This window comes from Rhinolophus hipposideros (assembly GCF_964194185.1).
Source record: "Rhinolophus hipposideros genome assembly, chromosome: 5".
Lineage (NCBI taxonomy): Eukaryota > Metazoa > Chordata > Mammalia > Chiroptera > Rhinolophidae > Rhinolophus > Rhinolophus hipposideros.
The window spans coordinates 93,091,303-93,106,052 of record NC_138051.1 but is presented as its reverse complement, the minus strand read 5'-3'; the positions used below and the strand labels follow the sequence as shown (position 1 = coordinate 93,106,052).

The 14,750-nt window shown below is 37.3% G+C and overlaps 1 protein-coding gene across 4 annotated transcripts in view; it reads left to right on the top strand.

Annotated features, from left to right (window-relative positions):
* BTBD7 (BTB domain containing 7) overlaps positions 1-14,750 on the top strand; it is a 76,386-nt gene that overhangs the window by 22,227 nt on the left and 39,409 nt on the right. For 3 of the 4 annotated variants that reach the window (XR_013993307.1, XM_081047913.1, XM_081047915.1), the window contains exons 2-3: positions 5,139-5,326; positions 6,256-7,335. Coding sequence is in view for 3 of the 4 variants with exons in the window: in XM_081047913.1 (XP_080904039.1) it covers positions 5,245-5,326; positions 6,256-7,335 (1,162 nt within the window). In the remaining variant the exon portion in view is untranslated. Of the gene's footprint in view, positions 1-5,138; positions 5,327-6,255; positions 7,336-10,854; positions 11,791-14,750 lie in introns of those variants that run through there. The other variant, XM_081047914.1, reaches the window with a different exon arrangement.

Here is a 14,750-nt window from a genome sequence, read left to right as displayed (position 1 = left end):
GAGTTGTTCAGGACCCCTCAGCATCTAATGTGTATGTTATCCAGGCCAGGTCACACTTGGCATGAGAACAGGCCCCTCATGAAACCCTTCTCTTGTGATGGGCTACTTCTGCTTTTCCAGTGGCAGTCATATTTGTTATCTTGTTAAACTCTTAAGATGGCCTTGTAAAGTAGGCGGTATTGTCCTCATTTTAGAGACAAAGTCAGATCCTTACTAACACTTTGCTGGGCTGTGGAAACACACCTCTCGTAGGTCTTCCTGCAGCAAGTATAGTCTGCTTCAGTCCATTTAGTAATCTTTCTAAACCACAAATATAATGGTTTTTCTGTCCTACTCTTCTGTGCTTTGCTCCAGTAGTTCCCCCATTGTGTTCTGAAAAAAGGCCCGACACCTTTGTATGGGATTTGAGGCTTTTTGATCCAACTCCTTCCCATACACCCAAACATACGTACTCCTTAGGCCTTAGACACATTATTTATCAACATTGGTGATAATAGTTAACATTTGTTCTCTCAAATATCGTGTGTCTACTTTGCGTTCTGTGGTAGATGGTAAGGATTCTAAAATAAATAAGCTGAGTGCCTACCCTTGGGAAAGTTACTGCAGTTTGGTGGAAATGTAAGTAATTATGTTGTAGTATTAGTACATAATAGACTTACAAGGTTAGGAGTTATTCCTGTTTATTCATCCTATTTCTTCTACCTTGAATGACCTTTCCTTCTTTACTCGATGCACTTCTGTTAATTCTTGAAGCTCTGGCTCTAAACTAGGAAGCCAGAAGAGTAGTTTTTCTTAATTTCATAAGGGGTCCTAGTCAGGATGCGATCACTGCTGTATTCCCAAGGCCTGCGTGCCTGACACATGGCAAATGCTTAGAATTGGATGGATCAAGCATAAAAACAAGTGTCATCCTGCCATTAAGCAACATGTAGTGTAGCTGTAAATATTCAGAAAAGCACTTCTGCTTTCATTTCATACGCTCTCCTTTCACGTAAGTCATTTTTTGCTTAACATGAGAAATCCTGTTAAGTGTCAAAAATCACACTATCAGGTGTGTACTCACTTCTCATTTCTGGAATGAAACTGTATCAGTCTACTCTGGAAATTTTTCCTTCAGACATTTAGGAGAGGAAAAAAATCTCAAAGATAATATTGTTCCTAATAGCCTGAATGCCAAGCCTGGTTTTGCAGCTTACTAGCTCTGTGACCTTGGTTTAGCAACCAAGCCTTCCGTGCCTCATTTTCCTTACTTTCCAGGTCTCTCCTTATGTACTGTCGGGATAATAATAGACCTACACCTCACATTATTGAGAAAATTAAAGGAGTTAATTCATGTTAACTGCTTAACGTGGCTGGCTCGTACTACTGATGGGTGTTATGATAATTATTGAAATCACATACATCTCTGCATATGTGTGTCTTCAGATTTTTATTTCTGTGAGAATCTGATAACAACAAACATTTAAATTCTAGCTATAAGCTTATACATCGTATTTAAGCATTTAAATATAAGCCAAAACAATGTTGATAATTCTGGAATCTGGGTGATGATGGATGGAGGCTTGGGGGCTCAGTGTACTATTATTCTCTTTAGTATGTTTTTGAAACTTTTCGTGGTACAATTTGAAATCAGAAATGTAGGGCAAACAGGCTCCTTTAGATCATGCTGAATGCTTCCTTTTGGAGGTTCACAGTGCACCTCAGCACTTGAAAGATAATAAAAGTCTGAAGTAAAGAAACTTGCCAGACTTTGTTTAAATTTTGGGAAGACTCTGGAAATGCTGGTTTAGGGTTTTTTTGAGGAGAGAGGTTGATTTTTGTTTTTAAAAAATTCTCAGGGGTTGTTAATTATGTTGCATTCAGCATGATTTCTCGCCCCCCTTCAATTAGGTCTGCTATTACAATTGAAGCTTATTTTAAGCCAGTGAGATCTATGATCTGATTCAGATTGGTCCTGTAACAGAGGGCGCTCCCCCAGAATGGTGAATCTAGAAAAACAACGCATCCGTTTTCTAGGGCCATTGCATCCTGTGGGCCTCTCCTAGTCCTGTAGGCCCTCTCTTTCCCTTTCCTTTCCTTTCCTGTCATATCATCCAAAGATTGGATTTCTCCTCGTTTTATGACAGACAATGCTTGCCTGGAATGAAAACATCCCTGGAGGGATTAGACTGTGACTCTCATTTCCAGCATCTAAAGGCAGCGGATTAGATTAAGAAGTACATAGCATAATGCTGTGCTCCATTTGGCATAGGGTTTTGGTTACCTTAAGAAGTGAATGAACTTGTTCCTGAGAATTTTGAGAAGTATGGCTTTAGTACTAAAACTGCACAGTTAGGGTTACCCCCAGAATTTGGAACTAGTGACACAGGGTGAACTTAAGGGTTATACTTGATCTAGAAAAATCGCTCCCACCAAGTTTACTTTCGTGTTAGAGCTCCAGTAGGAGATATAAATGTCAACCCATATCAGTTCTTCTTGAATGGGATTCCCACTGACTAGGAGCTAAGCTACCAGGAAGAGACTCTGTCCCTAAGTCCCAAAGACACTTTTGTTTTAAGCCACCTCTCCATGATGAGACCTCAGCGGTCTCTGAGGTGCTCATTATAGTGGCAAATTGTCAAGCATCCTTATCTCAGCCTGTGATTTCCTTAGTGCTTTGTCTGTTCTTTTGTCTCCAAGTGGGGCTGATGATGTCTTGCAGCCCTGAAATGGTTTCTTTAGGTTTTCTAATTGTGCTGAGCATAAAATTGAGCTTTTTAAAAAGGCCTATTTCATATGGTTTAAATCTCAAAACAGACCAACATAATAGTATTTTGTGTCCCTACAAACCTTACAAAATTCTCAGGTGAAAATAAAATATGTGTGTGTGTGTGTGTGTGTGTGTGCGCGCGCGCGCGCATGTAATTCAGTAAAGTGAGAGGGGAAATTCTGTCCATTTCGGTGGATTCTGATTTTTTTTCGTCTGGAAGCAAGGGTCCATTCTTCGTTTTGTTTCAACAGCATACTTTGTGCTTTGTTAGTGAATTTGCTCTGCAGTCTTTAGAAATTAAAAAGAAAAAAAATGAAACAACATGGAACTTCAAGAATGAGTAAAGGAGAAAATGACTGACACTTTAGAAACACTTAGTAGCACTTTTCACCATCCACTGTTACTTCCTGAGTCAAAGCTCATTTTACTAATCTTTTTCCCCCTCCTCATTTTAGTAAAGGCTTTTATTTTACATGTTTTTTATTCTGGATTTTTATTAGTACATTTCAAATTTGAGAAGGGATCGTCTCTCCTGTTTTTATGTTTTAAATACAAATCTTTAGTAAGAGTAGGATTTGACCTGTAAATGAGGTTACAAACTTGGCATCCTACGACCCTCATTTCTTTTAAAGAACCACTAAAAATGCCTGATAGAACCTTGAAGATTTTAAAGAGCTAAATTTGAAAATGAAGATTTATTAGACTTGCTGTTTTTAAGTTTGAACTGAAATTAACACAGGCAGATTTAATTAATTCCTTTTTACAAAAATTGACAGCATTCAAAATGAATTACAAAAGAAAGTAGACTTTTCTACATTTCTCATATTTAAGAATAGAAAACTGAATTTACTTTAATCATCAAACTTTTAAGAAAACTGACTTTGCTGGAAGAAATAATTTTCTTGACCATTTCGTGTTCACCAAATAGTCAGTATGTTAAGCTCTTTGGATTCTTTGCTGGGTAGTTCTTAGATCTGGCACATCTCTGGCTGCCTGTAGCCTTTCTGACTTCAGTAGCATGCACCAAAGTAAAAAGTAATGTGCTGTGTTAATTTGAAATAGGAAATTTGCTTGTATGAGTAAATGATATGATTGAAGTTACTGCTAGTTTGCACAACATCTAATTAGTAGAAAGTTTCCCAGCCTTCTCTTGAACACTGTAGGTAGATAATTCTGTGCTTAAATATTAATTTTCATGTATGGTGGAAAAGACTAAAGGAAAGCACAAAATGTTAACAGTGATTTTCTTAAACTTGAATTCCTACGGTTATGCTGTGTTCGTAACAGAGATGAAAATAAATTCCAAGAATCTTGACACAGTTCTGTTTTCCAGCAGGGATTTTTGTGATTGTGTGTGTGTGTGTGTCTGTGTCTGTCTCTCTCTTTCCTATTTGTTAAAATACTTCTTCCTTCATTATGAAGCAACATTAACTGCCTTCTTGTTGGTTTCCTAACATTTCTAATATGTTTTAAATTGTGTTTTCTCTTAAACCGTTATCCTTTTAAGTCAGATAAGTTTAATATATCCAGATGTTATAAAGATTTAGAAGTATTCTTATTAACCCTGTTCTCTCAGGTTTTCTTCTCTGCGCGTTTGTGTATCTCCTGCTGGCAGTTCTGAAAGTTAAGGTTCCATGATGTGGAATTTATTCTATAATTGTTAAAATTGTCTCTTACTGGTACTGCCCTGTCCATGTTAAATCAAAATATTAATAGACATATTACATTAAAAGGTAATAGCAGTATTTTTTATTTCAGGGCTTTATGGGAAGGATAGAAAGAAGTTTTTGTTTTTTCTTGAGTCTCACTGTATTTATAATAATTTCTCTTAAAATTGCTATGGAACAAGTAGCCTAAAGATATTTAGTATTAATTGTTCATCTTTCCTTCCCCCTCTTTCAGTAAAATGCCCAATTTCACAGATTAAAGAACAATTTAATGAGTTTTATCTAAGGCAGAAAAACAAACCAATCATTTATCTGCTTTGTTTAAGTGTAGTACTGGTATCAACTTCCTAAGTTTTTGTAAATTGCTTAGAAATGTTATATAATAAGTGGTGGTTGCCTCGAAGGAGTTTTTAAAAACTGAAAAATAATTTGTTAGTCTAAATACTTTCCCGTGATTTGAAATAACTCTATAACTATGTATTTAAGTTAGTCTAATATATTACTTTTTGTCATAGAAAGTATATAATTAGTATATTTTATGCTTCAGAATTGCAGCTAACACTGACTCATAATTCAAGTTTATTTGTTTACATTTTCTGAAATTTTTACATGTGAATTTGACAGCATATCATTATTTGCAAATAAAAGCAGTTTTTGGTAGCTTACTTTTTTTTCACTGCAATTTGAAAAAATGAATAAAATTATTTTTGTTTCAAATCAAGAAATGGATGAAAAGAGGCTGTTGGATCCAGGGTTGAAAGTTCGTAAAGGTCTCTGGGATTACACTCTGAAGAATCAGCAGATGGAATGCCTGAGTGACTGAAGAAAATGGGTGCTAATGCATCTAACTATCCTCATTCATGTTCCCCAAGGGTAGGGGGAAATTCCCAAGCCCAGCAGACTTTTATAGGTAACTGTTTTCTTACTTCCTTTTCTTTTGTGAATATAAATATAATTGTGTGTTAAGTGATCTTTTTGGATGAAAAGAGAATTGAGCTGTGGAAAGTTACTACAGGTAACAATTCTGCAGCATCCAGATCTTTTTCCCAACAAATGTAAATCTGATTTATGATTTTTTTAAAAAAATTTTTTATTGGGGAACAGTGTTTCTCCAGGGCCTGTCAGCTCCAAGTCATTGTCCTTAAAACTAGTTGTGGAGGGCACAGCTCAGCTCCAAATCCAGTTGCCATTATCAATCTTTAGTTGCTGGGGGCGCAGCCCACCATCCCATGCGGGAATTGAACCGGCAACCTTGTTGTTAAGAGTTCGCACTCTAACCAACTGAGCCATCTGGCCACCCCTGATTTATGATGTTCATCTTAGCCGAGTCGCTATATATCACAATTGAGTTTTCCTTTGGTTATCTTAACCATAATTGCCAATTACCCTAGGAAAAGGAGCAATCTCCATTGGTGTGGAAATAGTGAAATATATGTTTCTTGTATCCTGGTCCATTTTCCCCCCCATACAAATGCAGCCTTCACGTGGTTAAGGGGAAAAAAACATTTTACAGTTGTATGTAAATAATATCCTTAATTTACAGATCTGCCTAACTCATTTCCTAAAAATCCATGATTAAGATCCATGATATCTGGTCCTTGATAGCCAGAGAACCAAAAGCATTTTTTAAAATTAAGAGTAATCTGCTCTATTTGTCCTATTTCTCATTTAATATAAAATGAGTTGTTTGAACTTTTTATCTTGCTTTATAAAAAGTCAGTTTTATTTCAGTGGTTCAGAAATATCTGTAACAGTTTTTGACATGAAATATATGTTAAAGTGAATGTTGAAAATGAATGTTAAAAAACCACGTTTTTATTTGTTTAATTTCCTTCTTAGGGACATCATCCTATTCTCAGCAAGGCTATGGTTGTGAATCAAAATTATATAGTCTTGACCATGGCCATGAGAAACCACAAGACAAAAAAAAGAGAACCTCTGGCCTTGCCACCCTCAAAAAGAAGTTTATTAAGCGTCGAAAATCGAATAGGTCTGCTGATCATGCCAAGCAGATGCGAGAGCTCCTCTCCGGGTGGGATGTTAGAGATGTGAACGCGCTCGTGGAGGAATATGAGGGGACTTCAGCCTTAAAGGAGCTTTCGCTACAAGCCAGTTTGGCTCGGCCCGAAGCCCGGACACTGCAGAAAGATATGGCCGATCTTTATGAGTACAAGTATTGTACTGATGTAGACTTAATATTTCAAGAAACTTGTTTTCCTGTTCATCGTGCCATTTTGGCAGCAAGGTGTCCTTTTTTTAAAACACTACTTTCTTCCTCACCCGAGTATGGGGCAGAGATCATAATGGACATCAACACAGCTGGTATAGATATGCCCATGTTTTCTGCTTTGTTACACTACCTTTATACAGGAGAGTTTGGGATGGAGGACTCAAGGTTTCAAAACGTCGATATCCTCGTTCAGCTTAGTGAAGAATTTGGAACACCCAATTCCCTTGATGTCGATATGCGTGGACTTTTTGATTACATGTGTTATTATGACGTCGTCCTTAGTTTTTCTTCAGACTCTGAACTGGTGGAAGCTTTTGGTGCAAATCAGAACTGTTTAGATGAAGAGCTCAAAGCTCACAAGGCTATTATTTCAGCACGGTCACCATTTTTTCGAAATTTATTACAAAGGAGGATACGGACTGGTGAAGAAATCACGGACCGAACTTTGAGGACTCCCACAAGAATTATATTAGATGAGTCCATTATACCAAAAAAATATGCAAAAGTTATATTACACTGTATGTATACCGACGTGGTGGACCTCTCCGTTTTGCACGGTAGCCCCTCTGTGGGGAGTCTCAGTGAAGTTCAGGCTCTCGTCGCAGGGAAACCAAACATGACCAGGGCAGAAGAAGCCATGGAACTTTACCACATAGCATTGTTCTTGGAATTTAACATGCTTGCACAAGGTATGAAATTCTGATTTTTAACTTTTATTTGTAAAACTACATATTTTTCTTCCAGATTGAAAACACAACCAATATGTTCCATGATTTCATTGTTTGGGATTGAAAGGGTCAGTTTGTTTTGAATGTATAGTTATGACATCTGAGACAGAATTGAGGGTTAGTATTTCATGTGGCTCTTCATTTACTATTAAAACCAAGCACTCAAAACTAATGACTAAGAGCAATAGATGAGACTCGAGGCTCTTTCTTCCCTAATGTAAGATAGGCATAGCGATATGTAATTACCCAGCTACCACCCACCTACACCCTGTCTGCGACCAAGCTTTGAACTTCAAGCCCCGTTTCTCAGATTTCAAGGTTATTCTTGATCTAGGATTCTTTGGATAACTTACATAGATTCTCGTATTTACACAGTGCCTTACTGATGCTGAAGAGTTTAGGATAAGAATGAAAGTTCATGACAACAATGAAGATACTCACATTTGGAAATTTATTTGAATGAAAGAACTGGGCAGGGTTTCTGATTTAAATTTTAGTATATTCTAAATCTTTTCAAGCCCAACATGTGCATGAAGCAACAGCCCAGACACTTGAGGTGTGTAAAGCACAGTTAGTGCAAGACTCCTGCCCGCCTTCTTCATTGAATTGAAACAAAAAGTTTTAAGTTAGGACGGCACTTTTTGTGTTATTGGCAAATGAATACATGGAAGTTACATTAGAAAAATTATATATCTGTTGGTAAACATTAGAATCTTGACATTTCAGAGCTGAAAAGAGACCTGTGGGAGAGCAGAGGGAAATTGCTGTCTTGACAGAATGTATTCTTAGCTTTCTTTGGCTATATATTAAAAGAAAACAACCTACATGACATAAAATTGCTTGAGAAATTTATCTAATGAGTATTTGCTAAAAGAACATTGAAGTTGCCAGTTAGAGAATGTTAATTGTTTGGGTAAAAGATCTGAATTTAAAAAGGAAAGCTAAGCACATTTTTCTAATTTGAAAATATTGTATATTGTATGGCTAAATCAACAAACTAATAGGACTTAGAGAAAATAAAACAAATGCCCCAGTTAAACAACAATGTCAGTAATAAGAGGAATTACACAGAAGGCATTGATAAACATGAGTGAAAAATTTGAGATTTCTTTTACATAAATAATCTGTTAAAATCTTATTTTACAATTATCTTTTAGTAATTGTTCTGATTTTGTTTTATTACCACAATCAAAATGTTATTAAAAATTTTTCTTATAAGTTTAAAATACAGATCATTATATTAGTAATAGTAGACTGTTTAGGTGCCAGATTATAGGAAAAGGTGTTATCAAAAATAACCTAGCAGCTTAACCTTTTATTCTTTTATTCTGTTAAACCAAATTTGTCAGAAAATGCCTCTACAGAAAAATTTGAAGGTTGCAACATTACCAAAAAGGTTTTATAATAATCTGTTTTCTCAAATTGGTTTTATTTTTGACATGTTTAAAAAATAAGAAACTAAAGTGTATTGTGTATACTTTGCTGTTTTAAAAAATGGTAAAGCATCTCTTAGTATAGTTTTCTTGTTTTAAGTTTTGAATGAAAAGTAAAATTGTGAGCCAGCTCTTGGATCTTAGGTAATACTTTTTTTAGTTCATTGATATTAAGTGAGTTTAATTTTTAAAAATCATTTAGCTAGGTATTGTATTTTTTTTAAGTACGTTTAAGATACAAAACAACCCTCCTTTTATTACTTTAATCTTGGTTAGTTTTTTAAAAATTCCCTTAAATTTGGGTGTACATGGCTTTCTATTTCCTTTCGTTGTTCAAAATATAGAGTTTCTAATATGTGGTCTTTTGCCTTTTGCAAAAGGCCTTATCTTTCTTCCCATGCCCATGATACAATTCATATTAAGTAAGGTTTATAATAGACTATAACTTCAACATAATTTTTACCTTGTTTCCACGGGAAAGAGAATACTCGTATTTGGCCACTTGGAAAGGGATTTTAAACAATAAAGCTCAGGCGCTCAGGCGCTCAGGCGCTGGAACCAGACAAACTGGATTTGAATCCTTTACTACCATGTTTTAACTTGTATAATGCTCTTAGGTATCTGTTTGTATAATTAATTAGTATCTCTCCCATGCATTCAGCATGATACTACTTATGTACCCTTTTGGAGAGAAGTAAGAAAATAGTCAACAAAATTATTTTCTGTGTTCTGTGGTTCAAACACGGATTCCCAGTTAAGAAAGGCTGTGAGACAAGCATGTTGGGCAACTTTAGGGCCATGTTGTTCTCATCTTTGCGTTGCCAATGCCTAAAACATAGTGGGCACTCTGTAAATGTTTTTTTAATTAACGCCTGTCACCTTTTATTCCAAATTAGTTTTCACTTTAAAAATTAAATCCCAGTAGTAAAAGGAGACAAAATTCTATCGAGAGAGTCTGGGACCTTGAGACTAGATGTGCCCTTCAAGGTGGAAAGGTGATTTAATAGTTTCAAGAGCATCATAAAAAGAGGCAGTATAGGCAGACAGCAAGAGTGGTTTGGCAAGTGGATAAAAGGAAGGATTCCTGGCCTACACTGAGAATGCATTTTATTCAGACAAGCAGGCAGTCACTATTAGGAAGGTGAATTAACAGGTTATGGGACTTCAACTTACTGACGTGGCATTTTAGGAGTAGATTTAACTTTACTTGATTTTCTACATAGCAGATAGAACACGTTTATTTCTGTTTCCTCCAAAGCCCTAATATTGGCATAAAGGAATAAAACAAGTATAAACTCTCAAGGACAAAAGATGCCTGAGAAGAACACAACAGGAGAAAAAAGGGATAGGTATTGACATTTTTGGAAGCTGGAAAGCAAATAAAGAGCTGATTACTGGCTTCACAGAGAGGAGAAGTCTATAATGCAACATCCTTTAAAGGAGGCTACTGAGGAGAAGAGAGGCAATTCACAGGGGTACTAAGTACTCGAGAAAGCAGGGATAAGCATGGTATAGAACTGAAAAGAGACATTTGATTTTAAGTCTGAACACTGAGTGGATGGACCCTTTCCCTCACCCTGGAATTGACCTTTATATATGGTTTTAGAGAGGGATGAGGTTTTGTTTTACTCCATATGAGGTGGTTTTCTGAGTATCCTCTATAAACCACCCATTTCCCCCCGCCCCGACCCCTGATTTGCACCACCTTTTATTAAGTTCCTATATATATACACATATATATGGGTTACTCCTTTTTGTTTCGTTTCAGTGGTCCATTTGTCTGTTCTTACATCAGTATCACTTGCAGCCAGATGGCAAATCCTGACCCTCCCCTTCAATTCCCTTTTCTGTACCCCACCCAACACTAAACACACGAGACCTGAGATTTATTCTCTAAAGAAATCAAACTAGAAAGCTTCCAAGTCGGGAAATAGCTACTGAGGGGTGGGGCGGGCTGGGGTGGTAAGGCACAAGGTTGAAATCTGGAATTATGTGAACGCCTGCAAACTAAATGGTGAAATTACTCCCTTGCCTTCCTTTGCTCTAGTCCAACCTCGGCAGATACAAGACAATAAACTGGAGCGCTAGAAATGGTGAACAGCCCAAGAGTGTATATATACCTGTACATACTGGTGTTTTGGAGTGCCATGATGAAGTTATGCTTAGGAGCTACATGATAGAAAAGCCAGTTTGCCTTCCAGTTGTTCTACAAAGAAGAATACAGTAGTCCCCCCTTATCCACAGTTTCAGTTACCCATGGTCAACCGCAGTCTAAAAATATTAAGTGGAAAATTCCAAAAATAAACAATTTATAAGGTTTAAATTGTATGCCATTCTGAGTAGCGTGATGAAATCTTGCGCCTTTCTCCTGCATCCCACCCAGGACATGAGTCATCCCTTTGCCCAGCGTCTCCTCGCTGCATATGCTCCCCGCCCATTGGTCACTTAGTGGCCAGCTTGGTTATCAGATCACACAGTGTTTGTGTTCAAGAGACCCTCAGTAGCCAGTGGTACGTCACAATGCCTGCGTCATTCACTTCGTCTCATCATGTAGGCATTGTATCATCTCACATCACAAGAAGGGTAAGCACAGTATAATAAGAGAATTTGAGAGAGAGAGAGGCCTCATTCACAAAACTTTCATTGCAGTATATTGTTACAATTGTTTTATATTATTAGTTATTGTTAATCTCTTACTGTGCTTAATTTATAAATTAAACTTTATCACGGGGATGTATGTATAGGAAAAAACATGGTAAATAGTGTTCGGTACTATTGGCGGTTTCAGGCTTTCACTGGAGGTCTTGAAACATATCCCTTGTGGAAAGGAGGGACTACTGTAGGCAGGAAGCCTGCTTCTCAGCAGAGCTTCCAAACGGCTGCCTCACTCTGGAATACGAAAACCCATCTAAGGCTCACTGGATGTTTGAGGGAAACTTCTAAATGGAGACAGAGATCAGAACAAAAAGAACAAAGTATGTACAAGAAGAAAGAGTGAATGAAAAGAAAAAACTTCAATAGAATAAAAATACCCTCACATAAAAGAACATTTTATTGACTCAAAGAAACATAAATAGGCTGCTATAAAAGTAAAAACAGGAGCTCTTGGAAAGAAGTAGCAGAAATGAAAAATATAGACGAAATAAAGATAAAGTTAAAGAAATCAGGAAAGTAAAAGAAATAACAAAGAGACGGACAACAGTGGAGACAAATAAGGAAACTAGTATTCATCCTGAAGGTGTAGCATCTTAACAGATAGTGGTTTTAGAAATATATACCAGAGAAAAATGGAAGAGAAGACAGTATCTAAGGAGTAATACAAGAAATATTGCCCAAACTAAAGAAATATCTATATGAAAAAAGTTTCATTCCTTTCACTAAGGAACACCAGGGGAAAAGAGAGTGAAAAAATAGATTCCAGGGGAAAATAGAGTGAAAAAATAGATTCCATACAAAGAAATAGGAATTATAATGGTATTAAAATTTTCAATAGCAACAACTGAATACTACAATACACTGGCATAGAGCCTTCAAAAAGGTGGTGGAAAATAATTTTAAATAAAAGCCTATACTTAGTCAAACTGTCAATCAATTGTAGGGCTAAATAAAGGCATTTTTCAGTCATACCTCAAAAAAAACTTAATCTTCCCTGAGTGCCGCCTCAGGAAGATACTGAGGATATTCCACTAAATGATCAAGTAAACAAAGAACAAAGGAGTGTGGGATCCAGAAAACAGGGTCCCACACAAGAAAGAAGAAAGGCAAATCCTCCTTATTAGCTGTGCAGCAGGTCTAATGGGCATCCCATCGAGACAGGACGAGGGTCGTGAAAGCCTACCTCTGGAAGAAACCAATTACCTGAATATTTGGACGCGAAGTGAAAAGCGACATTGAAAGAGTGTTTGGATCTTTTGGTGCCTTTATGAAGAATTAGTAGTAAATTTATAGAAAACGAAGTAAGTGGGAAAAGAGGAAACTAATATCTCCAAGAAAAAAATTAAATTACAGTTGGAAGAAAATTCTAGTATACAGCTTGGGTCAGCAGTAAGCAGTATTTAAGTAGCCATTATAATATTAATACTGAATATTGATTTAATAAAAATTATAGTACAGAGAGGTACATACCAGAAGAAAGAGGTGAAGAATTGAGAGTAGTTCTAGCCTCTAGGGAGCAGCACTGGGAGTGGAAAAGAAATAGGGCAGAGGGTTTTGTTTTTAGGGTAAGCTTTTAATTACTGCTATGTACAAGACTATTAAATATGAGCACATACTGCTTTGATTACAAACTTAATTTTTATAATAAACATGACATGAGTGCTCAGAAGAACCGGAGAGACTTAGGCTACAATCCGAAAGAACTGGGGAATTTATCATATCTATCAGGAATGTTAACTAATGAGATCATGCTTGTAATTTTAGTCTATAAAGGGCTTTTTTCTCTCATTTCATCATCCTGACAACGTATGAATATGGTGGGGCTCAGAGATTAATAACTAGCCTTTTCCCAAGCTTGTAAGTGATGAAGTTGTGACTCATACCAGCTCTTCTGACCCAAGCCCAGGAATCGGGGCATGGTGAGAGAGGGGAGCAATATGAGAACCAGTTTCCAGGGGCAAGGCCGCTGTGGCCTAGTTTTAGGAACAAAACAGCAGGCCAGTGATTGAAACATCAACTCAGAGAAGTCTCAAATGGGAGCCTGACTTGTGCTGACCCACTTGGGGTGGGGCTAAGCTCTTACCGGAGGGAAATGTGGGCCCAGCCTGGAGGTTTAAACTTGAGGGCAGGGGCCTGAGTAGGTCACCACTCAGACTTGAACATTGCAGCACTTAGCCAGAGAACAGAGGGCGTTTACTGAGTTGGCCATTCTTTCCTGAATAGGCGAGTCGGCTGCCCAACAAGCCGAAGGACCTCCTTTCTAGTTTTAATTCCTCACTGTACAGGTCTTGATGGAAGGCGGAGCCCAACTCCTATAAAAACCTGAAGGGTCAGATACTTCCTTTCTCAGCCTTCTCTGTGGTTAGGGCTTAAGCATGTGACCTAGACTTTCTGAATCTGGAACTGAAAGCAGGGACTATAGAGAATTTTTCTGTAAGGGGAGGGGCAGCAACATCTAATGGAAAGGGAGAGGGCACTGGCAGTGGTCCAATGAGAATTCACTGTCCAGGCACAGAGCGGGAGCTGTGGTGGCCAGGGACCCGCAGCAGCTCCCGAGGTACTCGCTGGGCTGTGTCCGTGATGTAATCCTCATTCCACAACCTGCCTTTGCTCTTCGTTCTCTGAGCCTGATCTCCAGCTTTCCCAGCAACTCTGGGCTAACTATCCTTTCAAATAAATTCCTTGTCTGTTTAAACCAACTAGAGTTGTTTTCTATGGTTGCAGCTTAAAAGCCTGGTTGATAACAGTACCTATATTAAAAGGACTAGTGTATGAAACTCCAGAATAGATTGGAAGAGCCTCAAATGAAGGATCAGGTGTTTGATCACTGACTTTTCACAATGACCTTAGCATAAATTCTGTAAGCAGCTCTGAAAATGTGAGAACAGTGAGATAGACTATTGATTTATAGTTATTTTGAGTAAAAATCTCTTTAGGAGAACTAGAGGTTTTCTCATGAACTCTTAACACACAGTCCTGCTGTAAGAATTTGTTTTCTTGTGTTGATCCCAGACAGAATAGCCCAGAATTCGCCCCAACATCTACGTGCACATTTCAGTGCAGGACGTTTTACAGCAGTGCACTTCATACGGCAGGCTTTGTTTTCATCTTCATCAAAAATGTCTTTTTCAATCTTTGGAATATGAAACTTATTTATAACTTTAGTTCTAAAATGGACTCTAATGCACTGCCCGTATTTTTAGTTATAATGCATGTGATTATATTTTATTGAATTAAAAATCTAATAGAAACAACTGAAAGCAATGACCTAATTTTTTCCCTTCCCAA